Source organism: Culex pipiens, chromosome 2 (assembly GCF_016801865.2).
Source record: "Culex pipiens pallens isolate TS chromosome 2, TS_CPP_V2, whole genome shotgun sequence".
NCBI lineage: Eukaryota > Metazoa > Arthropoda > Insecta > Diptera > Culicidae > Culex > Culex pipiens.
Genome location: NC_068938.1, coordinates 88,700,565 through 88,724,594, shown reverse-complemented (window position 1 = coordinate 88,724,594; position 24,030 = coordinate 88,700,565). Strand labels below are relative to the sequence as shown.

At 40.9% G+C, this 24,030-nt stretch overlaps 7 protein-coding genes across 10 annotated transcripts; 3 read left to right on the top strand and 4 right to left on the bottom strand.

Moving 5' to 3' along the window:
- Nucleotides 1-1,032: 1,032 nt before the first annotated feature.
- Nucleotides 1,033-2,057, top strand: LOC120424897 (cuticle protein 8-like). The gene is made up of 2 exons (XM_052707217.1): nucleotides 1,033-1,176; nucleotides 1,235-2,057. Exons 1-2 carry the CDS (start codon nucleotides 1,165-1,167, stop codon nucleotides 1,982-1,984), a joined length of 762 nt encoding a protein of 253 aa, XP_052563177.1. The 5' UTR covers nucleotides 1,033-1,164; the 3' UTR covers nucleotides 1,985-2,057.
- A 597-nt stretch (nucleotides 2,058-2,654) lies between these two features.
- LOC120424895 (dynein regulatory complex subunit 3) lies at nucleotides 2,655-4,931 on the top strand. Its single transcript, XM_039589183.2, has 7 exons — nucleotides 2,655-2,919; nucleotides 2,973-3,435; nucleotides 3,494-3,703; nucleotides 3,764-3,904; nucleotides 3,988-4,414; nucleotides 4,486-4,625; nucleotides 4,695-4,931. The coding sequence occupies exons 1-7, from the start codon at nucleotides 2,739-2,741 to the stop codon at nucleotides 4,852-4,854; spliced, it is 1,722 nt and encodes a 573-aa protein (XP_039445117.1). The 5' UTR covers nucleotides 2,655-2,738; the 3' UTR covers nucleotides 4,855-4,931.
- A 37-nt stretch (nucleotides 4,932-4,968) lies between these two features.
- LOC120424900 (uncharacterized) lies at nucleotides 4,969-9,746 on the bottom strand. Its single transcript, XM_052706933.1, has 7 exons — nucleotides 9,591-9,746; nucleotides 8,863-9,529; nucleotides 6,849-7,087; nucleotides 6,270-6,323; nucleotides 5,787-5,899; nucleotides 5,693-5,744; nucleotides 4,969-5,631 (listed from the first exon to the last, which is right to left on the bottom strand). The coding sequence occupies exons 1-7, from the start codon at nucleotides 9,600-9,602 to the stop codon at nucleotides 4,969-4,971; spliced, it is 1,800 nt and encodes a 599-aa protein (XP_052562893.1). The 5' UTR covers nucleotides 9,603-9,746.
- On the bottom strand, nucleotides 5,763-8,505 carry LOC120424902 (enoyl-CoA delta isomerase 1, mitochondrial-like). Of its 2 annotated transcripts, none has more exons than XM_052707216.1 (5): nucleotides 7,267-7,664; nucleotides 6,849-7,087; nucleotides 6,645-6,791; nucleotides 6,376-6,585; nucleotides 5,763-6,323 (listed from the first exon to the last, which is right to left on the bottom strand). In XM_052707216.1, the coding sequence occupies exons 2-5, from the start codon at nucleotides 7,083-7,085 to the stop codon at nucleotides 6,066-6,068; spliced, it is 852 nt and encodes a 283-aa protein (XP_052563176.1). In that variant the 5' UTR covers nucleotides 7,086-7,087; nucleotides 7,267-7,664; the 3' UTR covers nucleotides 5,763-6,065. The 2 variants fall into 2 exon arrangements, with proteins under 2 accessions (XP_052563176.1, XP_039445126.2); XM_039589192.2 differs by lacking the exon at nucleotides 7,267-7,664 and adding an exon at nucleotides 8,075-8,505 and having other exon boundaries at nucleotides 5,766-6,323.
- Nucleotides 9,747-10,533: 787 nt separating the features above from the next.
- LOC120424898 (cuticle protein 8-like) lies at nucleotides 10,534-11,508 on the top strand. The gene is made up of 2 exons (XM_039589187.2): nucleotides 10,534-10,675; nucleotides 10,737-11,508. Exons 1-2 carry the CDS (start codon nucleotides 10,664-10,666, stop codon nucleotides 11,433-11,435), a joined length of 711 nt encoding a protein of 236 aa, XP_039445121.1. The 5' UTR covers nucleotides 10,534-10,663; the 3' UTR covers nucleotides 11,436-11,508.
- Nucleotides 11,509-15,823: 4,315 nt separating this feature from the next.
- On the bottom strand, nucleotides 15,824-16,968 carry LOC120424899 (proteasome subunit alpha type-2-like). Its single transcript, XM_039589189.2, has 2 exons — nucleotides 16,842-16,968; nucleotides 15,824-16,778 (listed from the first exon to the last, which is right to left on the bottom strand). Exon 2 carries the CDS (start codon nucleotides 16,607-16,609, stop codon nucleotides 15,905-15,907), a length of 705 nt encoding a protein of 234 aa, XP_039445123.1. The 5' UTR covers nucleotides 16,610-16,778; nucleotides 16,842-16,968; the 3' UTR covers nucleotides 15,824-15,904.
- Nucleotides 16,969-17,809: 841 nt separating this feature from the next.
- Nucleotides 17,810-19,425, bottom strand: LOC120424896 (enoyl-CoA delta isomerase 1, mitochondrial-like). Of its 3 annotated transcripts, none has more exons than XM_039589185.2 (6): nucleotides 19,275-19,425; nucleotides 18,759-19,026; nucleotides 18,555-18,701; nucleotides 18,278-18,487; nucleotides 18,045-18,206; nucleotides 17,810-17,987 (listed from the first exon to the last, which is right to left on the bottom strand). In XM_039589185.2, exons 2-6 carry the CDS (start codon nucleotides 18,993-18,995, stop codon nucleotides 17,892-17,894), a joined length of 852 nt encoding a protein of 283 aa, XP_039445119.1. In that variant the 5' UTR covers nucleotides 18,996-19,026; nucleotides 19,275-19,425; the 3' UTR covers nucleotides 17,810-17,891. The 3 variants fall into 3 exon arrangements, with proteins under 3 accessions (XP_039445119.1, XP_052563175.1, XP_052563173.1); XM_052707215.1 differs by having other exon boundaries at nucleotides 18,759-19,019; nucleotides 19,275-19,388; XM_052707213.1 differs by having other exon boundaries at nucleotides 19,271-19,293.
- Between the last annotated feature and the right edge of the window lie 4,605 nt (nucleotides 19,426-24,030).

Below are 24,030 nucleotides of genomic sequence, written 5' to 3'. Positions count from 1 at the left end.
AAATTAATCGACAACTAATCAACTAAATTTTCATAAGACATAAGTAATCATTTTCTAATAATAATAGCACCTGAATCAGCTCAACTCTGAAGCAACATTTGAAAAGGGCGCAGAAGCATTATGACAACTGCAACTATTTTGTAAATTCCAAAACCAGAAGTGTTTAGAGGTAGCTGGGGAGGCGAGAAATTGATTTACACTTCGAATTTTGGGAAAAAAAAATTCTTACGGCTTGAGAATTAGAAATATACTGTCAAAATGCTTATCCACTTCTTATGTTGCTCAAGAATTGTTATTTATCTTCAACCAATTTGAACCATTTTTAGTCCAATATATCCTTAAGAAATTTACAAACTATCAAAAAACAGAGAGTGCATTTTAAATGTCGGTTTTTAATGCAATTGTATTTATAGTGAAATAATTCAATATAATGTTTGATGATGGCATGTACTTAGCAAATTCAACTTATTTTGCGTTTTCAGGCTTTTAAAAGGATTAGAATTGCGTCGTTTTTGTTAAAAAATCAAACAAATATTATTTAATGTTTGATTTTATCCATTCTATTTCATTTACAAACAAAACCTTGCAGTTTGACTAAAAATCATATTTGAAAACACAAAAGTTTAAAACCTAACATTTTTTTTATTACACTGAAAAAGGATTTTCAACTTCTTTATAACTCATGCAAATTTATTTTTCATCATAATTGAAGGCTTCGGTGAACAAATGATATGTTATCATATAAAATTTTAGTTTAGTCCAAGTAATTTTGTGATAAAATCAACTTCAAAAAATATCTTGTTCAATTTTTTTGATCTCTACTTTTACAAAAGAACCAAATCCGATCTACCTTCAGCATTAATTGAATAATAGACATGATCCTCGTCCCACTTGATTAACCGAATACGAAAAACAGGAATATGAAGCACTCAAGATTACATGCGCAAGTGAACTGTACAATTGCCTGCCTACCTTGACAAGGTGGTTCAAAAATTTGAAGGTGATCGATTTTGGCCACGCTCGTTGGTGATAGGGACACACCCCCAGAAAGGACTTTTTCCTTAAGCTAAAAAAAACTATATTGTATAAAAGTGTAACGATTCGTTCGAATTCAGTACAGTCGCTTGCTTCACTCAACAGTGTTTAAGGTTTATCAACAAAACAATGGCTTTCAAAGTAGGTTTACAACCTGAAAATATGTTAAATATATTCTAACAAATCAATGTCTTTCCAGTTTGTTCTTTTCGCTGCCCTGGTCGCTGCCGCCAGCGCCGGACTGATCCCTCGGCATGGTGGACACATTGGACACGCTTCGTCCCACCAGAGCTTCCAGCTGCACACTCCAACTCATCACCATGCCGCTCCGGTGCACCACGTGGCCGCTGTCCATGCCGCTCCTATTCACCACGTGGCTGCCATCCACGCTGCTCCAGCCCATCACACGATCGTGAAAGAAGTCGAGCACCACGCTCCGGCCAACTACGAGTTCTCGTACGCCGTCCACGATGAGCACACCGGAGACATCAAGAGCCAGCACGAGACCCGCCACGGAGATGAGGTCCATGGCCAGTACAGTCTGATCGATTCTGACGGTCATCAGCGTATCGTCGATTACCATGCCGATCATCACTCCGGATTCAACGCCGTCGTCCATCGTGAGCCAACCCACGTGAAGATCGCTCAGCCAGTGCACAAGGTCATTGCCCAGCCCGTCCATGTCCATGCCGCCCCAGTTGCCCATCACTCGTACTCCCATGCTGCCCCAGCTGTCGCTTACACTTCCCAGCACCATGCTGCCCCACTTGCTCATCACTCGTACTCCCACGCTGCCCCAGCTGTGGCCTACACTTCCCAGCACCATGTTGCCCCAGTGGCCCATGCTACCATCTCCCATGTTGCCCCGGTTGCCTACACCAGCGGACACGGACATGGACATCATGCCACCAGCCAAATCAGCCAGATCAGCCACAACAGCCATTACTAAATGGAAATAGTTACCCACTTGATAGCCCAATTGCGTCGAAATAAAAGTACAAACCTGTTTAAGTAATATCAAAGAAATGAGTAATTTATTCATTGAATTTGGAATGAAAACAACAAGGCTTCATTCATAGAATACGTCACGCTGAAATCAGTCATAATTTACCCCTCCTCCCCCTTTTGTCATTGAGGTAAGAACGCCACTTTGTGCAGCTCACAATGCCTCGCCTTTTGACCATCACAGATTTCCAAAATTCGTTTTCAATCCTGAGATATTCAATAAAAACCGAAAAAACTCCGTGCATTTTTGTCACTTTTCATATGAAAGAAGTTTCAATCTTGTCGTGCTATCTTGACACAGCCTGAAAATTGATGACAATTGGCCAAAGGGATTTCAGGTCAGAACGCGTTTGACACAGGTACGAGCTCAACTACCGTAAATCCCTCTCCCATAGAGCGTGACATACTTTATGGATAACGGGACGCCTAAGACGTGACGGGATTTAAACAATCATTGTTATATTTACATATTTTTTAAAATAATGTTGATTCTTACTAAATCAGCTGGCTCAACTCAAACATGTTCTTACTCTCTTATTTTCAAGGGGGCACCACGTTACCAATAGTAACACTCACCGGTTCCCCCTTATTTATTTACCTGTTAGCAAGCAAGCGTCATCATTGTCCTTCATAACGTTCGAAAAACTGTGTGAGCAAAACATTCGCTGTAGAAATATCATAAATCTACTCGTAAAAAAATGTCCAAAAAACTAGCCGCCGAAAACTCGATCCACAAGGAGCAGGAACCGGGTGTGATCAACAATGACATGCTCACCAAGGCCATCATCGAGCAGGGCCACAAGGGTGAAGCGGGCCGGCTGGCCCGGATGGATCAGGTCCAGCTGGAGGCCATCACCGTCATCCGGTTGGAGTTCCAGAGTGAGTTTGCGGGGGTTTTGACTTTTTTGATATTGAATTTTATTTTAATGCAGACATCCTCAAGATCGATCATCTGTGGGTGCTGAAAAATCTGGAAGTTCTCTCGTTGGCTTTCAACAAGATTGACAAAATAGAAAACCTGCACCGGTTGGCCAAGCTGAAGGAGCTGAACCTTTCGTTCAACTTCATTGAGAAAATTGAAAATCTGGACAAGCTAGTTCGGCTGCGGACGCTGTCCATTTTTGGCAATCGTATCGCTAAGCTGCAGAACCTGGACCATTTGGAGAATCTGGTGATTCTAAGTGCCGGTAAGAACAACATCGCCACCCTGGACGGTATCGAGCGGTTGCGTTTTCTGAAGGACCTGCGCTCGTTGAATCTGGCGGAAAATCCAATTGCGACGGACGGGAGTAAACCGTTGAGGCTGTACGTTGCTTGTCTGTTGCCCCAGCTTAAGTACTATCAGTACGTGCTGATCAAACCGGAAGAACGGACTGCCGGAAAGGAGATGTTTTCGTGAGTTGGTTGATTTTTTTCGTTAGGGTTGCGAATTTTTTTAATCATTTAATTTTAGTCGAGAAATTCAGGACATTTTGGAGCTAGAAAAGTACGAGATTGTTGAGAGGGAGAGAAGTGCCAAGGAAAAGGCCGATGAGGTGTACTTGTCCAAGAGTTTCGTTGAGCACTTGAACGGGCATCAGTTGTTTAGTTCTCTTTTCACCGGTGATCCTGACGGTGAAGCGTTGCTGGCCATCGGCAATGACGCGTTGGAGTTGAAGAATGAGTAATTAATGCGATGATGTTCGGCTATGTTGGGGGTCAACATTTGATTGATGATTTTCAGGTATCAAGCAGAGGCATACGGATTCACGCAGAAAATCTACAAGATAGGCCTGGAGCAGTACGAGCGGCGCCAAGAGGAGCTCAAACTGTACAACAGCTGCATCGATTCGGAACGCAAGAAAGCCCAAAAACTCGGTCAAGAGTAGGTTTTGCGTGCCATTTGTGTTTGTTTTGTAGATCTCTAACGGACACACATGGTGTCTTTATTTATGACTGTCGCCGCAGCATCATCAACCACTTTTTGGAGGTGTACAACCGTTTGTGCCCGCGGGTTAAACAGATCGTGATCAGCATGGACCGGGACGCCCTGAAGCATGTGGAGTCGCTGTCGGCACATCACGCGCTTCAGCCGTTGCTCGATGAACTTGAGCTGGCCAAGGACGAGTTCAACTCGGTCTTTGAGGACTCGTGGCACACGCTCATGAACATCGAAATGCAGCTGTTTGAGCGCACCGAGGAGGGCAATTCAAACTTTGAGAACACGATCAAAGAGATGACCAACGAGTTTATCGAGCAAGCCCAGGCTCAGTTTGTTCTGCTGCGCGAGGCCGAAACCAGCTTCAGCGAGGCACTGATCGGGGTCGTTCAGCAGTTCGTCACGTTCAAGGCCGCTTCCGGTCACGCGCACGAAATCCCACGTGCATTACAGGAGGTACAAACACGCACCATCCAAAAACACTTCTTACCAGTTAATTCAAATCACTCCGCTACGTTCTTCAACAGGCCCTGGAAGACAAGGACGTGATTGGCAATCTGGCCGCCGGAATGCGTGACAGTCACATGCAGTTGATTGACGCTCGCGAGGACAAGCTAATCAACCGAAGCCGAACCTGGGTGCGCGAGCTGTGCGACGGACTGCAGAAGTGAGTTGGGCGGTGCAATTTAATGTCACTCGCGTGACCTCAAACTGTTGTTACCTACTTCTCTTTTAGCTCCGAGATCAAGAGAAATCGCGCCAAGGTGCTGGAGATTACGTACTTCCTCGATCAGCATCGGCAGTACTTTTATGCTCTGTTTGAAGAGGTTATTCCGACGCAGGGCGAGAGGAAATCAGTTACGGCGAGAGTTCAATTTACGGTTGATAATAATTGATTGGTGTATTTTGCGATATTTTTATATTTATTTACAAGTCATGATCAATTAAACTATTTTGCGTGTTTGTACTACAAGGATCCGTCTAAAACTCATGATATCACAGTTTTCCAATTAATAGTGGCTGTTGTGGCTGATCTGGCTGATGTGGCTGGTGGCATGATGTCCATGTCCGTGTCCGCTGGTGTAGGCAACCGGGGCAACCTGGGAGATGGTAGCATGGGCCACTGGGGCTGTATGGTGCTGGGAAGTGTACGCGACAGCTGGGGCAGCATGGGAGAACGAGTGATGGGCGACTGGGGCAGCATGGACATGGACGGGCTGGGCAATGACCTTGTGCACTGGCTGAGCGATCTTCACGTGGGTTGGCTCACGACGGACGACGGCGTTGAATCCGGAGTGATGATCGGCGTGGTAATCGACGATACGCTGGTGACCATCAGAATCGATCAGACTGTACTGGCCATGGACCTCATCTCCGTGGCGGGTCTCGTGCTGGCTCTTGATGTCTCCGGTGTGCTCATCATGGACGGCGTACGAGAACTCGTAGTTGGCCGGAGCGTGGTGCTCGACTTCCTTCACGATCGTGTGATGGACTGGAGCAGCGTGGATAGCAGCCAAGTGGTGAACCGGAGCAGCATGGACAGCGGCCACGTGGTGCACCGGAGCGGAATGGTGCTGCTGGAAGCTCTGGTGCGACGAAGCGTGTCCAATGTGTCCATGCTGAGGGATCAGTCCGGCGCTGGCGGCAGCGACCAGGGCGGCGAAGAGAACGAACTAAAATTGCGATTCTTGATAAAATTTCTTGAAAATCTCATGGAAATGTTTAAATTCATACCTTGAATGCCATTCTTGCTGTGAATGTTGGATATGTTCTACTGGAGGTAACGCTTGTGAATGATCAACCAGAACAAAGAAATTCGTTTTTATACCGAAAGCTGAAAATTGTTCCCACCAGGGAAACGACCTTGAAGGGTGTGTCACTTTCTCCCAAAAACAGGATAGCAGAACGAAGTCGCTCGGTGTCATTGCTCCGCAAGCTGTTCTGTGCAAATCCAGTTCAACGAGCTTCCTCTCACCACTTTTGATGTTAACGATATGGAGGGCAAACTTGCAAGATATACCGGTTTTCGAAGTATGATTAAAGCATTATTTTAAGACCAAACATATATTTTCCAATCACATCAAATATTTGTTAAATAGATAACAAATCATTTTGATTTTCTATCTTTCAACGACTGCAGATATCCTAATAGCACGTTCTGAAACTCTGATGACGTTACATGCTTCGTCACAAAGTCAAGTTCTGCTTGTCTATAGTTTTGGAAATCCTCTATGTTCAACTTTCTAAGTTCGAGTTTCGTTTTATCTCTTACGACAGGAATCATATCCTTGAAAGAGTCCAGAAAAGCTACCGCCTTCAAAACTCCTTCGTCCTGGTTCATCACCAGCTCGTCAATCATTCCCATCTGCAAGGGATAAAATTTTAGTGTCTTCTAGCAACATTGAAACTAAACTCACTTTCAATGCTTGTTCCGCGCTATACAGTTTGCCAGTAGTACAAGCAATCTCCGACATGCGTTCTCCAATAACTTTCGACATTGTAGTTTGCAACCACCTCGGAACCGGGAGACCCAAGACAGTTTCATTAAGCCCAATGCTGAAGTTGGGCTGCATCACACGATACTCGCAAGCTAAAGATATCATACATCCACCGGCGGGTGCATGCCCCTAAAAGCAAAAACGTGTTGATACTTTGTTTTCAGCTGAACCTTAGAAAACGCTTGTACGTTAATAACTGCAACCGTCGGAAATGATGTTCCATACAGTTTCATCCACGTGTCCTGCAAACTGGTCCAAAAGACCCTAAACTGTTCTGGGTTGGGGTTGACCATTTCCGTGAGTTCTAGCCCGGCGCAAAACACCTTGTTTGAAAACTAAAAAGCAAATATTTCAAAACATGTGCGAGCTACTCAAAACAAATTTGAAATTACCTTCGATGTCAAGATCATGCCTCGTGCCTTGTCACGTTCCAAATCATCAATGGTACGCTGGATCGCCCTCATCAGTTCCAGATTCATAGCGTTGACAGGGGCTCGGTTCAGGGTAACTGTGGCGTATCCCGTCTTGGGGTCCATTTCGGTTACAACGGGTCCATTATTGGCAGCACTGCTGAAAGATCGCCTCAGCGCACGACTCAAAAGAGTCGAATAGGGCGTAGGACGAAGCATTTCTGAGGAGAAAATGGTTAATATTTAACTGAAACAATCTATCTTTTGAAAATGTGTAACTTTGCTGAATCAAGACCGAAAACAATGTTTTGAAGCAAGGGTTCTGTTTGCTCCTAGAAGACTCATTCACTCGCGATCGACAAATCGAACGCGACGAAAAACAGCTCTGACCGTTTCCTACCATTTGTCACTTCCACACCAATCGCTACCGAATACTCTCTTTTTCACTCTCCCTCTCACTCGAATCGGGTAGTGCAGCGAATTGCTCAGAGAGGCTGATTGCGCTATGCAATTTTGTTGATAACACAACACCAAAGTCGCATTTGACAGCAATTGAACGGTTGCGCGCTCCAGTTGGCAATGATTAGTTCAGCAATGAGTGAGTAATTTTTGACGTTTTAGTCTAAAACCAGGTTGTAAAGTGTTCAGTGTTGAAAATCCGGCGAATATGAATAAGACTGCTGAGAAAAGCCTCTATCCTCAAATAATCATTACTAGCTGCCACACCACAGAGTATTCTGTGGCGACTAGTTTTTTTGAGGGCTACCGCTCGATGACAGCTAACATATTTCGCAGGGACAGTGACAGCTCGAGCTCGATCTTTGTTTTCATCACTGGAGTTTTTTTCTTTTTTTTTTTTGAAAAGGTGCAATAAACCAAATTTCCAGTTTTTGCTTTTTGGGTGTTTTTGAAACCGCCTTGAGTCAGGGGTATCAAAAAACACCCAAAAAGCAAAAACTGAAAATTTGGTTTATTGGACCTTTTAAAAAAAAACTCAAGAATTATCGAAACCATGTTTTGCTGCACAAAGTCAGTTGCGACACGCTACGTTTTGTCTGTGCGGCAAAAACAAATCTGCAACATTGTCATGCAACATTCTATGGTTACTGATAACATTCACTAGTGTCTATAGCACGTTATTTATTTTAACTTTCTCAACAATACAACAGTGATGATCATTCTATTGCGATGGGCTGCTTGTTACTTACGAGGATTAGACTGAGTATTGTCTGTTCAAGTTAAAAATAATAAACGAAGATGTCACAAAACATCACGGGTGAGCACAGTATAGAGTTGTATCTTCCAGCGAACCAAGATGTGAACTGACTTATCAGGAATACAAATATGAGCTGCTCGCGATAGCTATTAAAGGAAGGCTGTCAATTTATTTGTTTTATTTCATTATTTGCAATAAATCAGTAAATGCGTTGTACTTTTAATGATGAGAGGTTAAGAAGTTAAAGATATCTATTCAATCGTTCATGTCAATCATTAAGGAACACGTTACTTGTAATTTAAACAATACCAAGATTGCAGTAAGATCAGTGGAGCTCGTCACCTAATAATTAACATCTCGACAGCCAAGTGATCTCTGACCGTTACACCGTTCATTGATTCAAAGCAAACCGCTAGAAGTTGCTTTATCACTTTGCTTGACGATTTCCTAGTATTTTATTTGGGGTTGGGGGCATTTTGAAACCAACCCAAACGTAAAATCACATAAAAAGCACATAACGAAGCTTCACAAAATGTCAATAATTGCAATGTGCTTTAAATGCGTTTTCTTACATGAAATGCCAAAAATATTGCAAAAATAATTTCTGCAAAAAGTTAAACTTCTCCCGTTTTCTTATCATTGACTCTAAGGAACAATATTGTGATACTTCAGGAAAGTATATATCGCCTAAATTTGTATGATATTACTTAAACATGTTTGTACTTTTATTTCGACGAAATTGGGCTATCAAGTGGGTAACTATTTCCATTTAGTAATGGCTGTTGTGGCTGATCTGGCTGATATGGCTGGTGGCATGATGTCCATGTCCGTGACCGCTGGTGTAGGCAACCGGCGCAACATGGGCGATGGTAGCATGGGCCACTGGGGCAACATGGTGCTGGGAAGTATAAGCGACAGCTGGGGCAGCATGCGAGTACGAGTGATGGGCAACTGGGGCAGCATGGACATGGACGGGCTGGGCAATGACCTTGTGCACTGGCTGAGCGATCTTCACGTGGGTTGGCTCACGACGGACGACGGCGTTGAATCCGGAGTGATGATCGGCGTGGTAATCGACGATACGCTGGTGACCATCAGAATCGATCAGACTGTACTGGCCATGGACCTCATCTCCGTGGCGGGTCTCGTGCTGGCTCTTGATGTCTCCGGTATGTTCATCGTGCACGGCGTACGAGAACTCGTAGTTGGCCGGAGCGTGGTGCTCGACTTCCTTCACGATGGTGTGATGAACTGGAGCAGCGTGGACGGCAGCTACGTGGTGAACCGGAGTGGCATGGACAGCGGCCACGTGGTGCACCGGAGCGGCATGGTGATGAGTTGGAGTGTGCAGCTGGAAGCTCTGGTGGGACGAAGCGTGTCCAATGTGTCCATGCTGAGGAATCAGGCCGGCGCTGGCGGCAGCGACCAGGGCGGCGAAGAGAACGAACTGTGAAGAAATATTTTGTTTTTTTTTTTTTTTTTTAGACAAATCCATTAAATGAACTTACTTTGAAAGCCATTGCGATAAGTTATCAGTAGTGAACGGTTTGACTAGCAAACTGAGAATATTCTCCAAAGTTCACACCCCCTGGTTTTATACCATATCATCTAGAGAAAAAGCACCCAAAAACTGCCCTTGAAATTTACTTCTGTGCAGTACCAAACAAGCCCTCCCATCTCGAACGACACTTTCCCGAAAATGGGATCGATGTCCTCCTCCGCATCCTACGTTGTACTGGTTCATTCATGACGTAGCGCCGGTCACCGACCGCTACTCGACTGTTGCTGCATCGCAGTGTTGCAACTGAGCGACCTTAAACTAGTTCCAGTGCGGTAAAATGTAGCAAAAGTTGCAGGTTCAGTTGTAACCCTGAAGGAATTCCACTTCCTTCGCGGGAGTTTGATGAAGCGGTGAAACCTGTTTTACTTTGCCCAAAAAGTACGGTACACAATCACTTGCGCGTGAGTACAAGTGAAATCACTTTTTTGAAAAGAAAGCTGGATTTATTGACCATTAATCCAACACCTATATTAAATGTTGGTGTCGATTTAAATGAACCATTCTAGATAAGCTCATAAAGATTTTTCAAGTTGATGTAATTGAGAATTTTTAAAAAGAAACTAAAGTATTTTGCAATTGATCAAACATTCACACAACATGTTGCATGTGATTCCAGATACTTAGTGCAACACTTTCCTAATAATTTATCTAAGTGCATTAGAGCCTATAAGGCGCTTAACATTACACCAAAAAATAAGATTTTGTGATTCCAAAAACCAATTGATTAAAATGGTCTTGGTTCGTTTATTTGGAGGCTTGCCTGTTCTGTATCGAACAGTGAAAGGATTTCGAGGTCGGTATAATTGTTTTGTCACAGAATGTTCAACTGAATCAGTGACGCCGATCGGTCCCGTTCTGCTATCCTGTGAATTTCCAGTTTTAAGGAGAAAGTGACACACCCTCCAAGGTCGATCCTGTAGTGGGAACGATTTCCAGCTTTCGGTATAAAAACGAATTTCTTTGTTCTGGTTGATCATTCACAAGCGTCACCTCCAGTAGAACATATCCATTAAAGCAAGAATGGCATTCAAGGTATGAATAATGACATTTCTATGTGATTTTCAAGAAATTTTAACAAGTATCGCAATTCCAGTTTGTTTTGTTCGCCGCCCTGGTCGCTGCCGCCAGCGCTGGACTGATTCCTCAGCATGGACACATCGGACACGCTTCGTCCCACCAAACTTTCCAGCAGCACCATTCCGCTCCGGTTCACCACGTGGCTGCCATCCACGCTGCTCCAGTCCATCACACGATTGTGAAGGAAGTCGAGCACCACGCTCCGGCCAACTACGAGTTCTCGTACGCCGTCCACGATGAGCACACCGGAGACATCAAGAGCCAGCACGAGACCCGCCATGGAGATGAGGTCCATGGTCAGTACAGTCTGATCGATTCCGATGGTCACCAGCGTATCGTCGATTACCACGCCGATCATCACTCCGGATTCAACGCCGTCGTCCGTCGTGAGCCAACCCACGTGAAGATCGCTCAGCCAGTGCACAAGGTCATTGCCCAGCCCGTCCATGTCCATGCTGCCCCAGTCGCCCATCACTCGTACTCCCATGCTGCCCCAGCTGTTGCTTACACTTCCCAGCACCATGCTGCCCCACTTGCTCATCACTCGTACTCCCACGCTGCCCCAGCTGTGGCCTACACTTCCCAGCACCATGCTGCCCCAGTGGCCCATGCTACCATCTCCCATGTTGCCCCGGTTGCCTACACCAGCGGACACGGACATGGACATCATGCCACCAGCCACATCAGCCAGATCAGCCACAACAGCCATTACTAAATGGAAATAGTTACCCACTTGATAGCCCAATTGCGTCGAAATAAAAGTACAAACATGTTTAAGTAATATAAAATCAATTGTATGTGTTGATAGGGTGGAATCGAAAATTGGTTTCTTCAGCAACACATTTTTTGGGTCCCTTTTAGGCTCCCAAACAACCTCTCAAAATGTGGGAGCGATTGGTTAAGCCCACGATTGGCGCAAAGCGAATGAAATTTGTATGGAAATTACTATGGGGAAACTTGCATTTTCACATTTTTTAAATTACAAAATTCATGTTTTATTATTTTATGAAACTAACACCGTAGAAGTATAGCCCTGGATGTCCTGAACAACTCTCCCCAAGACAGTATGGTGCTAACTTGCTTCAAACAAAAGTTACAGAGCGTTCTAGAGAGTCATTTAGGAATACTCGGTAAAAACATAGATTATTAATTACCTAGATGTCTCACTTCGAGATTTTTCCATACATCCAGTTGGCGACACCCCTTTAGCGCTCCGAGCGCCACCATAGTCAAGTTACAGGTACTAAATTGTTAAACAAAATCGTAGCACTCTTGCACTTTCGACCAAAAGTTGGATGACATCAAAAAGTGTCACTTATTTAGTTTTGATTGCTGGTTTGTGATAAATAAATTTTCACGGAATAAAAACGGTGGTGTTGACGGCTGTGAATGAGTTCCAGTGGACACTACAGGGCACCGATGGACCGAGAAGATTCGACAGTCGGCGGATGAAAAAATGTCACGCCAAACATCTTTTATCGATAGAAGCAAGCGCCAAAACGCTTCTCTTCTGATAAAACAATTATTGCGTTTTCCTTTTTTCAGGTTGACCAGGAGACAACAGCAGTAAAATCATAAAATGCATAACCACAATCTGCAGCAGCCGGTTGGACCAATCGTTGAATGTTTGATACTCGATATGAAGGCCCGGAAGATGATAGCGGAAATGGCGATTACGTGAGTCCAGCGAATCGCTGGTTGATAAGGCCTTCGCAGAAATCCACAGCCGCTCTGTCATGTTGTCAACAACCTGATTGAATGCAGGTCCGTTCGGGGTTGTTCCGTGGGTTGTTCAAAAAACGTCCAGAGATTTTCGGGATTTCAGACCCTATTCCCCTGTCACGCACTGTTCCTATCTATTTAACATGGGCTGTCACAAACTCTGAAACAACCCTCCCCCCCCCCCCCCTTAACCCACTCCTCTTTTCATGGACGTAGTTTTTGAACAAAACCTTCCTGGCAGAGTACCTCAGACCCATTCAGAATTCTGGTATTGTGAAAAATGTGTGCGACAAGAATAATAAAAATAAATTCAGTTCGTTTTTTATTACAAGGAGTCTTTTATTTCGGGTGTACCCCATTTGGCATAATGGACATTTGGCATAACGGGTTTTCAAGAAGGACGTTTGGCATAATGGACGTTTGGCATAATTGATCCAAGACATCAGGGACGTTTGGCATAATGGACATTTGGCATAATGGACGTTTGGCATAACTCGTTCAAAAACCATCGAGGACGTTTGGCATAATGGACATTTGGCATAATGGACGTTTGACATAACTTGTTTAAAAACTATCTAGGACGTTTGGCATAATGGACGTTGTGCATAGTTATTTTTCCGGTGAGTTTTCAAAAAGCCGTAAGAGCCACCGTGACCTCCGACACTAATTTTCGTTTTTCTCGAAAATAAAACAAAATTAAATTTATTTTAAGTATGGGGCACTTGAAGGACGTGTAGATGAACAATTTAGAGCATTTTTGATATTGGTTTTTCGTAAGTAGGTCGAATACCGATGCAAAAAGGGCTTTGTTTACCAATGGCTTTTTGAAAACTAATCCGAGATTTCTAGTTTTTTTTTTTGTTTTTTTTTTATTATGAGTATTCCTCATTTTTACGAATGAAAATGTATTGTTTATTTACATTTTTATATAACTTTAAGATATTATTATTTTTTCGAAAAATTAGGTATCTTGTTATTTTTTCCCCAATAGTAATTTTTTCCTTTTTGATTTATTTACAATAATTTTTTTAATGAAATTTCGATATTTTTTATTGAAAATTTAGTTTAAAGAAGGAAATACCTCTTGTTAGCTTTACATTTTTCCCCTTTCAATATAATTAGCAATAATATTTTTGAAATATTTTTTTTTTCTTTTATATGAAATTTAACATAAACATGAAAAAAAACCTCTTTAAATCTTCGACAATTGAGCTGTTATAATGCAATTTTCCCTTCTTTTGATCATAATTTAACTTGAAGAAGGAAAAATCTCTAGATAAATTCACATTTGTCCCTTCTTTTTCGAATTCAATCTTTAGAACACCTAGAACTGGGCAGCACTCGTCCGACACGAGAGTAGCGGTAAAATTTACAGACACAGATAACACAGTTCTAGATGACCGAGAGAATTATGCCCTCGAGTCCATTCCAAAGAAAAGTTCATCCTTCAAAACAAAAAGCCTGGAGTTTTTTTTTGAAAAGGTCCAATAAACCTAAACTGCCTTGGCCACAACAGCTTGGTGACACAAGAGTAGTCAGATGTCGATGTATGACTTTTGTTGAAAATTTACTGTTTAATTAATTAATGAAATTAATTGTTGAGGTTGAGCTCTCTATAAATGTTGATGGAACAATACTCTCGACCCTGTATTTTGGGTGAAGGGATGTCGATTTTGCTATTCTTTAAATATTTTCCAATTAAGTTTTTTTATGCAATTTTCCCATCTTTTTTATATTCAACTTGAAGAAGGGAAATTCTCTTATAGATGTTCTCTTTAAACATTTCTATCATTTTTGCACATTTTTTCTCTGTTGCTTTATATTTTGCAATAATTGTTGTTAATGCAATTTTCCCTTCTTGTATTTATTAAAAACTAATCTTAAAGAAGGGACTATTGTTTAAAAAAAGAAATTATTGCTAATTAAATTGATATTTTGAATAGAGGTAGGTGAAAAACATAAAAATAATGCGATTATCAAACATTTAAAGCGTGGCAAAATGGGAATCTTCAAAGAGACTTTTTCTTCTATAAGTTGAATTTTATATAAAGAAGGGAACATTTCATAAACAAACTCAATTGTCGAATATTCAAAAGTATTTGGCAAAAAGTTTCTAAAAGTTGAATTTAAATAAAAGAATGGAAAATTTCATAACTAATCATTTGTCAGATATTTAAAGTAAGAAAAAAAATGTACATCCCTTATTTCGGTTGAATATTAAAGAAAGAAAAATTGCATTAAACAAATAATTGCAAAATATTGAAAAAAAAAACAAACTGCACATCTTTTGAGAGATTTTTCCTTCTTTTAGTTTTGAAATTAAAGAAGAGAAAAAAAATCTAAATTGCATTTCTTTATGGAAGAGCAAAATATACATACATTCTTCAGGTTGAATTCAAAAAAGGAAGGAAAAGGAAAAATAGTATAAAATATTGATGGCAAAACTTACATCTCTTTGTTAGTTGAATTTTAAATAAAAGAAGGAAAAATTTCATACCAAAAATTAGATGCTAAGTTTTTCAAAAGGAGAAATTTTTTAGAATTATTAAGATTCTTTCTAAAAAAATTTAAATAAATTTATGGAAAAATGCATTTTAAAGCTTTATTTATTATCTGTTTAGAAAATAGGAAAAAAAGCTATAAATTATTATACTTTACAGAAAATAAATACTAATTTTATAAAACAAAAAAAATAGCAATAATTATACCAAACGTCCATTATGCCAAACGTCCATTATGCCAAATGTCCATTATGCCAAATGTCCATTATGCCAAACGTCCTTGATGGTTTTTGAACAAGTTATGCCAAACGTCCATTATGCCAAATGTCCATTATGCCAAACGTCCCTGATGTCTTGGACCAATTATGCCAAACGTCCATTATGCCAAACGTCCTTCTTGAAAACCCGTTATGCCAAATGTCCATTATGCCAAATGGGGTACACCCTTTTATTTCGAAAACATACATTAAAACTGATTGTTCCTCAGTAATGGGACATAAGGCTGCGTTACATTCGTTCTAAACTGTTTCAAAACTTGGTTCCAAGGTGCGTCTCGTGTGATGATCAGAGGCCAAAGATGAGCTTTTCCGGCATAAACGAGGTCGGAACTGCATGTGCCGAATGATTTGTTCCGTGAAGAGCCACAAATCACAGAAGCTTCTTATGCGGAGGTCAGCATTTGTGCCGATGCTTGCTCAGTAATCGGGGTCGTGATGGCCAGAAAGGTGGAAGTGGTCGTGACTGGAGGCCAAATTACTTGGTAGCGTCAACGTAGAACTGAATCTTGTCCGTCGGCATGCTGAAAGCATTCACTTTCAATCACTGTGGATGGAAAAGCCGACTTCCGTTTCATTAACCTTCCAAGAGTTTGAATACCAAGTGCAAAAGATCACCAATTTTAATCATTCCGATGCGAAAAAATAATGAATGCGTTGTATGTTAAGCCTAAACTTTGCCACATTTACGGGATGTTGGCTAGATAGTCCTTGACGTCGGACGGGTCCAGCCGGCGGAACCCGTTCGCATCACAGATTCCCACCTCGATGTTGTCCGCGTTCATCTGGCCCTCGAAGCCCTCCTTGAGCGTCAGGATCGCCGTGTGGACGGCATCGTCCAGCTCCAGGTCCTCGCTGTAGCGCTTCTCCAGGAAGGTCTTACCGTTGATGGCGTTCTTGCCCATGGCGGTGGCCATCCAGGCAAAGTACGCCCCAGACGGATCGCACTGGAACAGATACGGACGGTCCTCGTCCCAGCCGCAAATCAGCAGCGAAACCCCGAACGGACGAACGCCACCCGACTGGGTGTACTCCTGCATCACGGTGGCGATCTTCTGCACTAGCTGCGACGTCGGAATCGGCTCGCGGTACGTCAGGAAGTAGTTCTGGGCAATCTTGCGGGCCTGCTTGACCAGCAGCCGATAGTCCGGACCCATTCCGGAGTAGATCATTCCGATGTGGTTCGTAACCATCTCGACCTTGTGGACGCTGTGCTCGTCGTACAGGATCGACTTCTGCTTGTTCTCCGTCGCGATCACGACCCCGTTCGAGGCCTTAATACCGACCGACGGCGCGCCGGCCGATACCGCGGCCAGAGCATACTCGATCTGGACCAGCTTCCCGGAAGGGCTGAAAGTGGTCAGCGAGAAGCTGTACCGTTCGGAGGCCATCCTGAACCGGGTGGACCGTAACTGGGAGACCGATTTATCGGGATATTTCGGGTTTTAAACACACTATTTCCGAGACACCGAACCAGCTTGCTCCAAACGCGGCACCGAAAACCATCGGTTTCATCGCTTCCACCAAAGCATGGCCATAGTTTTCCGCAAACTCACGTGACTGCGAAAAACAAAACAAGCTGAATTATTTATAAAGGATTTTTCGGTTGACCCTTTTTCTCACCTGCTTCTTGAACAAGAGCACATAATTTCCGTTGCATTGCACCAGAATATTCATGTTTTAGCATTTTCAAACATTTTCAAACTTTTCGCGAAGGGTGTCGACGGATGCAGCATGAATGAAAATAACCGGAACGCCAGTGTTTTGACATTTTGTGAAAAAATCAGTTGCCACCCGAGTTGCTTTGATTAAATCACTGTTCGCTGAACTGAAATTGGTGAAGTCAACTTTTTCAAACATTCCCTAAGGGCATCATCTAAAATTAGTACCTGTGAATTGCCACCAGGTGCAATTTTGGCGTGGCGGTAGTGTCGCCAGCCCCAACAGCGGAGTGGCGTATCTATATATATTTAGTCTATGGTAAAAATCATACTTTTTGCCAACACTGCCAAGTCAAGTGTAAACCTTAGTAAACTATAATATATTTGAGGAATTGGGGTGCATTTTAACTAAATAATGTCTTTTGAACATTTCTTCATAACGATTTTACGTAAGGCTCATCAAAATAAAAGAACAATCGTGTTTATTTTGTATTTCATGGTTCCTTCGGAAATGTTTGCAGAAAATGTGAGTTTCACTGATTATTTCAATACACTACTTTTGAAAACTCTGTATCTTTTTTGAGATGCACTTTAGCACCATACTGTCTTCGGGAGAGTTGTTCAGGACATCCAGGGCTATACTTCTACGGTGTTAGTTTCAAAAAATAATAAAACATGAATTTTGTAAATTCAAAAATGTGAAAATGCAAGTTTCCCCATAGTAATTTCCATACAAATTTCATTCGCTTTGCGCCAATCGTGGGCTTAACCAATCGCTCCCAAATTTTGGGAGGTTGTTTGGGACTCTCAAAGGGACCCACAAAATGTGTTGCTGATTGGATTTTTGTCTTTTTAAATTTTTCCATATAACTAGATTCCACCCTTATGTGTTGATTTCTTCCAGTTTTTGAAATTTTTCAAAATACAAGATTATAGAAAATTTGACACAAACTGCCTGTATTTATCGAAAACTAAACAAAACATGAAATGCATCAGACTTTTTATCACTAGATTATTTTGTAGACTTTGCCTTCAATGCTTCAAGGTACATTTCCAGTCCCTTCTGGACCTTGGGTTGTGTGACTGCATACACGAACAAATCGATATCCTATAAGAAAGATACGTCAATGTTAATCCAACAGGAATCCCAACCACCTCAACTCACCTGAGTTCTGTTATCTTCCAGTTCCATAATATCCTTGCTACGAAGAGCCTGTTTGGTCATCGATCTAGCTTGGGGTGAAATCTTTTTGAATTTGTCCAAAAAGGCCGTAGCTTTAGCGATCGCGTCCTCCTTGCTCGTAGCTACCTCATCAACCAGGCCAACCTACACGATCAAAAGAATATCAAACCATTCGTCACAGCTCAGTGATGCAAATCCACAAAAGGGCTTCTTACCTTAAGGGCTTCATCCGTGGTGAAGAGCGTTCCCAGCGTCAGCGCCATTTCGGCGTCCCGGCGGGACATGGCGTTACGCATCGACGCCATGAACCACGTCGGCGCCACAATTCCCAGCCGAGTCTCGTTCAGCCCGATCGTGTAGTTCTGGCACATGACCCGGTACTCGCAGCACAGTGACAGCAGACAACCTCCTGCAGGGGAATGACCCTATTGGGTGGGGGAGATAACGAGGTTTGATATGGTTGATAGGGTTGATAAGGTCATGTTCACTTACGTTGATCGCAGCCACCGTTGGGAACGGTGATCCGTACAGCTTGAACCAGACATCCTGCAGAGTAGACCAAAACTCCTTCATGCGATCGACTTTTGGTTTGTACATCTCCATGATGTCTAATCCTGCGCTGAACACACTTTTAGAAGACTACAAAAGAAATTAGTTAATTCTTCACCAAAACATATATAATTCCATAACATTTACCGATGTCAGTATCATCCCCCGCGACTTGTTGTTCTGCAGGTCATCCAGCGTCTCCGAAATGGCCGTCAACAGCTCCAGGTTGAGACTGTTGACCGGTGGACGGTTCAGCGTGACCGTCGCATATCCGGTCTTGTCGTCCACCTCGGTGATGACCAACTTATCCGCAGCACTACTGCAGAACCGCGATCCGGTCACACCGAGGCGGGTCGTCGACGCACGGAGCACGGAACGTAGCATGATGGTGAACTAAACGACTCAAGACTGAAAACTGTAGAAAGCCGGTTATGAAATGCGCACACTTATACAGGCATTGACTTGAGCCCGCAGACAAACAGAGAGATACGAGACATGGGACGTAAACATGGACTTTGAACTTTCACTGTCTCTTGATGACTGTTGTACTGCAAGTGCATTGAAGCAAATCGATCTTTGGCGATAAGTTCAAACTAGTAATCCCAATATACACTGATTTAACAATATATCGAAAATTTCTTAAAAATCACCATCATTACTTACCAAAAACGGTAAACTAAGCTGAAACGATGACTGTAATCTACACGGCGAATACAAAATGTCAGAGTCAATAAGCTCAACGGGCTCATCAGCTCTACGAGTGATACCAAATGAGTTTGGGTGCCGGTCAGTTGTGGAATAACTGGGAAACATGTGTTGCCAAGCTTGGAAGTTGAACGCTGCTTATTGCTTGAAAATTGTACACAAAAAGCAACACTTAACCGGGACAATTTGTTGGTTTCTTATCACCCAACATCTATCGAGAATATATCTCGAGTAAATTTTCATGTCAGCCTATTTGCGATAGATTGCTCTTTGCAGGTAGGTTGAAATGAAAATTAACTCTAATTATTGTTTTTATATTTCTTTAAACCCCTACCTAAGGCTACCGGGACCGTCTAGGATCGAACCCAGGTCGACTGGGTGAGAGGCAATCACGCTTACCCCTACACCACGGTCCCGGCCAAAAAACAACTTGCAGACCTGTGTAAAATGCAAATGGAAATATTTGCAACTGCTTTAATAGGGCAACAAACATCAATTTTTCAAAAAAGGATTTCGATTACAATTCGTGAATTCTTGAATAATTTTATTCATGACTTCGTGATACTTTTCATAATTCCATAATTGTATTCATGAAATCGTGCATGAATTCAAGAATTTTTTTATTGCAGGCTTAATTTTTAATTACGAATATTAATGAATTTACGTATACTTTAGCGAAAAATCTACAGTAAAAATTATCTATTTAGAGTCAACAAACCAGATTTCTAAAAACTTCAACTATTTTATCGATTACTTAATATTATAAAATGATGTTAAAAAATCCACTAAAAATAATATGAACTTTGAGAATAAATCATAATTGTACACGGAGAAAAAAGTGTTCCCAAAATCGTGAACAAGCGTGTGTGTGTGTGTGTGGTCCAATCCAATACCCACGAAATTATGGGAAAGTATAATTTGTACCAGCCTTTGTATAGGGGAAGGTGGGGCAAGACGACCATATGGGGCAAGAGGAACAATTGCTCGTACGGCAGTAATTTTTACAATTTTGATTATTTCCAGTATGAGGAATTGTTGCTAGCAATGCCATTAGCTGATTCTACTACCACATAACCGCCAAAACGACGTAAACGCCACGGGGCATAAGATTTTGTGATTTTTTTTCAAAACCTTTGTTTTCTTATAATATTTGGAAAGTGCAAAATAAGGCTTAGGGTTCGTTATAAATCTCATTTTATCAAAATGCTATTTTTCCTAGATCAGTAGTGTCCCTACCAATGACATGCACCTATTACGAAGTATGATTTAACTTTTGGTTATTTTTGTTGAGAGCTTTTAAAAAATCTTTTTCAGATGGGGCAAGTGTACCATATGGATTTTTAGTATGGAAAAAAATACGAATTGCTGCAACAACATATTTTATTGGGAAATAAATACTTGATAGTACTTAAAAATTGATAAACAATTGTTAAAAAAAATGTCCATACAAAATAAAGTGATATTATGAAAATTTACTATTTATCATCTAAGTAATAATTTTGTTCGTAAAACGATAAAACTCTAAGTAAAATATTATTATTTAATCTAATAATGGAAGAAACCTTCCAAATACATTCTAATCTGATGTATCTAAGTGATTACAGTTCAATTGTTAGCAAATTAACATGTTTTTTCATGCATTGTTCCTCTTGCCCCAACGGGTTGTTCGTCTTGCCCCACTAGTTGAGTAGAACGTACGGAAAATCAAAAATTTTAAAATATATTTTTTACATTAAAAAACTGGATTTTTTGGAAACTGTTTCTTACAAAGTCTTAGTCAAGACCTAGAAAAAGATGATTATAATAAAATCCGACAGATTTTTTAACTTTTTAATGGGTTATAACGAGCATTTCCTTAGCTTGTTACACTTGCCCCACTTTCCCTTATGCCGAAAGCTGATACAACTTATCTCAGTCCCGGGTATTAGGTGGTGATAGCCCTCGCGCTGCTTCCAACGACCCATTTCAGAATGACAGAGCTCCTTGCGGTCCAATTCCGAGGTCGCTGGGCATTGTTCGGCCCCGACTAAACATAGAAGCAAGCATCTGAAGGAAACTCGATCTATATTTAGACTTTCAATCCCCTCAGGCAAATCAGGGATCAGCGCGTATTTAATATGAGAAAGAGATAACATGTTTCAACACTACGGATCAATTCATTGCTAGATTGTAAACTTTCTGATGGCCAACTGCTTAGCGTCCCAGACCACCAATCCGGAGGTGCGAGTTCGAATCCCACTTGATTCATTTTCGTTTTTGTTCATATTCAAAGTTCAAATTCCTAATTCCAAATTTCTAAGGTACCGACCGGGATTTGATCCCTGAACCTTCTGCTTGTGAGGCAGAAGCCGTAATTATTAAGCCACGGAGCCGGTTTCCCCAAAATTGTGAACAAGCGTTCATGAAAAAGGGGAACCACGAAGTGTGCAAATCCCATGGTACGATTTCCAAAAAACGTACTATGGGATTTGAACACTTTGTTCGTGGTTCTCATTTTCATGAACGCTTGTTCACGATTTTGGTAACTCTTTTTTCTCCGTGTAACCATTAGTCGTTTTGATAATATTTATCATGGTTATGGTGCCTAATATCACTTGTTTGGATGATTAATTTAGATAACTGTCGTATAATAGTTACTATCTGAAGAAAATTTACTTCATAGAAGACATAAGATTAATAAATATCTAATACAAACTCTACAAGATTTATGCTTCATTTTTGCTGTTGAATCCCGGGCGGAAAGTGAGTTGGTGGCGATAACTTCGAACTATCTTGGCTTGTTTATTCGCATCTTGCTGTAAACTCCTCGAGTTATGACGACTTATGAAACCGACTGCGTATCATGGAAAGTATATGCCATGATCATACTGCATTATCTACAGTTGATATTGAGCTGTTAGTGGTAGTTTTTTTGGACTTAGCAAAAATTTCGAAAATTTTATTTATTCCAAAATTTTACCCGAACATCATGAAATGATTATTTTGACTTTATTTCAAATTTATGCTGGACTTAGAAAAATTAGCAGTCACTTACATAATTTTCAATTTCCGACACATAGAATAATTTTCATGAGCTGATATTTTAAAATTTGGTTTTATTTATGCTGGACTTTGAAATTTTTGCGTATATTTTTTAATTCTTTACTTTTTACAGAAAAAGCATTTTTTTGGGACTTAGAAAATTTTCGGGAGTTTGGAAACATGATAAATTATTTTGATGTTTATTTTTGCTTTGAACCAAAATTTCGGAAAAATCGTCGAAATTACAGGAAATTTTCGTCCGATTTTTACAAAAACATTCGTTTGTTCCTAAAATAATGTCCCTAACAAAACGTCTTCATTGAAATTTTGAAATTCGAAAGTTGGTTTTTAATAATTATTGATATACCCCCTACAAAAATCGTTCCGGCACTTAGAAAATTTACGGGATCCATATCACGACAAGATTTTTGGTAGAATTTATTTGATTTTTTGGACTTAGCAAAATTATGGCTTTCGGCCAGTAAATATTTTCAACACTTAGAAATTTTTCGAGATGGGGAAACCGAAAAAAAAATTTGGGACTTTTTTGGGAATTTGGAAACATGATAAAATATTTTGATGTTTATTTTTGCTTTGAATCAAAATTTCGAAAAATTCGTCGAAATTTCAGGAAATTTTCGTCCGATTTTTACAAAAAACATCAGTTTGTTCCTAAAATAATGTCCCTAACAAAACGTCTTCATTGAAATTTTGAAATTCGAAAGTCGGTTTTTAATAATTATTGATATACCCCCTACAAAAATCGTTCCGGCACTTAGAAAATTTACGGGATCCGTATCACGACAAGATTGTTGGTAGAATTTCTTAGATTTTCAGGACTTTACGAAATTTTTGCTCTAAGCCAGTTGAATATTTTTCAACATTTTGAAAAATTATTTTGATAAGAAACATTACCAGGCTTTTTGAAATTTTTTTGTGGATTTTTGGACTTATGCAATTTTAGGAATATTTTCATAAACTTTTATTTTTAATTAAAAAAAATAGAAATAGAGACTTTGGATTTTTCGTGATTTGGAAAATTATTGTGACATTTTGGCAATTCAACACTTTCTCCACAATTTTTTAATGAGTTTTTAAAGTAAAATAATTTTTCAACTTTGAAAAATCTTGTTTTGATGTAAGTGCGTATATTCCTGCAATATTACTCATAATTGTGAAGAGGAAGAAGGGGAGGGGGGTCTGAATTGTGGCGGGGTGCATTAAAAACCAATAAAATTATTTTTGGGATCATAATCTACTTTATGAACTTGATATGATTTTTGGAAGATTTCAGTTGTTTGCTACTATAAACTCAACTTGATGTGGCATTGTTGGTCAAATAAACTCAACAAGATTTTTCGCAGATACGCCTCGAACAATTTATGTTCGTGGCCATGTTCGGTTATCTCTTAACCATACCCTGGGATGAACTTGACTTGTTCGTGTTTTTACGAACATGGGTAGATTTTTCCAAGATGCAACTTTCTGCCCGGGATATGCTTGGTATGTAGGCCAATTGATATTGTCTAAGAAATAAAATGTTGAATCTTTATCAACATCTTCAATCGAAGCCTTTTGTGTTGCACCCTCACTCGCAACATAAACCCAACCAGCCAGCATAACTCGCACGCAACTTTCCGTAGCATGCAATCGACCAGCTGTCCGAACCAACTCTCAAATTGACAAGACTGCT

Coding starts and splice junctions, on each gene's coding strand:
- LOC120424895 (XM_039589183.2), top strand. CDS start 2,739: ATGTCCAAAAAACTAGCCGCCGAAAACTCGATCCACAAGGAGCAGGAA. Junction 3,905..3,987: donor GCCCAAAAACTCGGTCAAGA/GTAGGTTTTGCG, acceptor CTGTCGCCGCAG/CATCATCAACCACTTTTTGG. Junction 4,415..4,485: donor TCCCACGTGCATTACAGGAG/GTACAAACACGC, acceptor GTTCTTCAACAG/GCCCTGGAAGACAAGGACGT.
- LOC120424902 (XM_039589192.2), bottom strand. CDS start 7,085: ATGCTTCGTCCTACGCCCTATTCGACTCTTTTGAGTCGTGCGCTGAGG. Junction 6,586..6,644: donor CGACGGTTGCAGTTATTAAC/GTACAAGCGTTT, acceptor TTTTGCTTTTAG/GGGCATGCACCCGCCGGTGG. Junction 6,324..6,375: donor GCGCGGAACAAGCATTGAAA/GTGAGTTTAGTT, acceptor TATCCCTTGCAG/ATGGGAATGATTGACGAGCT.
- LOC120424900 (XM_052706933.1), bottom strand. Junction 7,088..8,862: donor CAGCCAGATCAGCCACAACA/GCCATTACTAAA, acceptor TTTTCTCCTCAG/AAATGCTTCGTCCTACGCCC. Junction 6,324..6,848: donor GCATGATCTTGACATCGAAG/GTAATTTCAAAT, acceptor TATCCCTTGCAG/ATGGGAATGATTGACGAGCT.
- LOC120424899 (XM_039589189.2), bottom strand. CDS start 16,609: ATGGCCTCCGAACGGTACAGCTTCTCGCTGACCACTTTCAGCCCTTCC.
- LOC120424896 (XM_039589185.2), bottom strand. CDS start 18,995: ATGCTACGTTCCGTGCTCCGTGCGTCGACGACCCGCCTCGGTGTGACC. Junction 18,207..18,277: donor CCACGGATGAAGCCCTTAAG/GTAAGAAGCCCT, acceptor TTGATCGTGTAG/GTTGGCCTGGTTGATGAGGT. Junction 17,988..18,044: donor TGGAAGATAACAGAACTCAG/GTGAGTTGAGGT, acceptor TCTTTCTTATAG/GATATCGATTTGTTCGTGTA.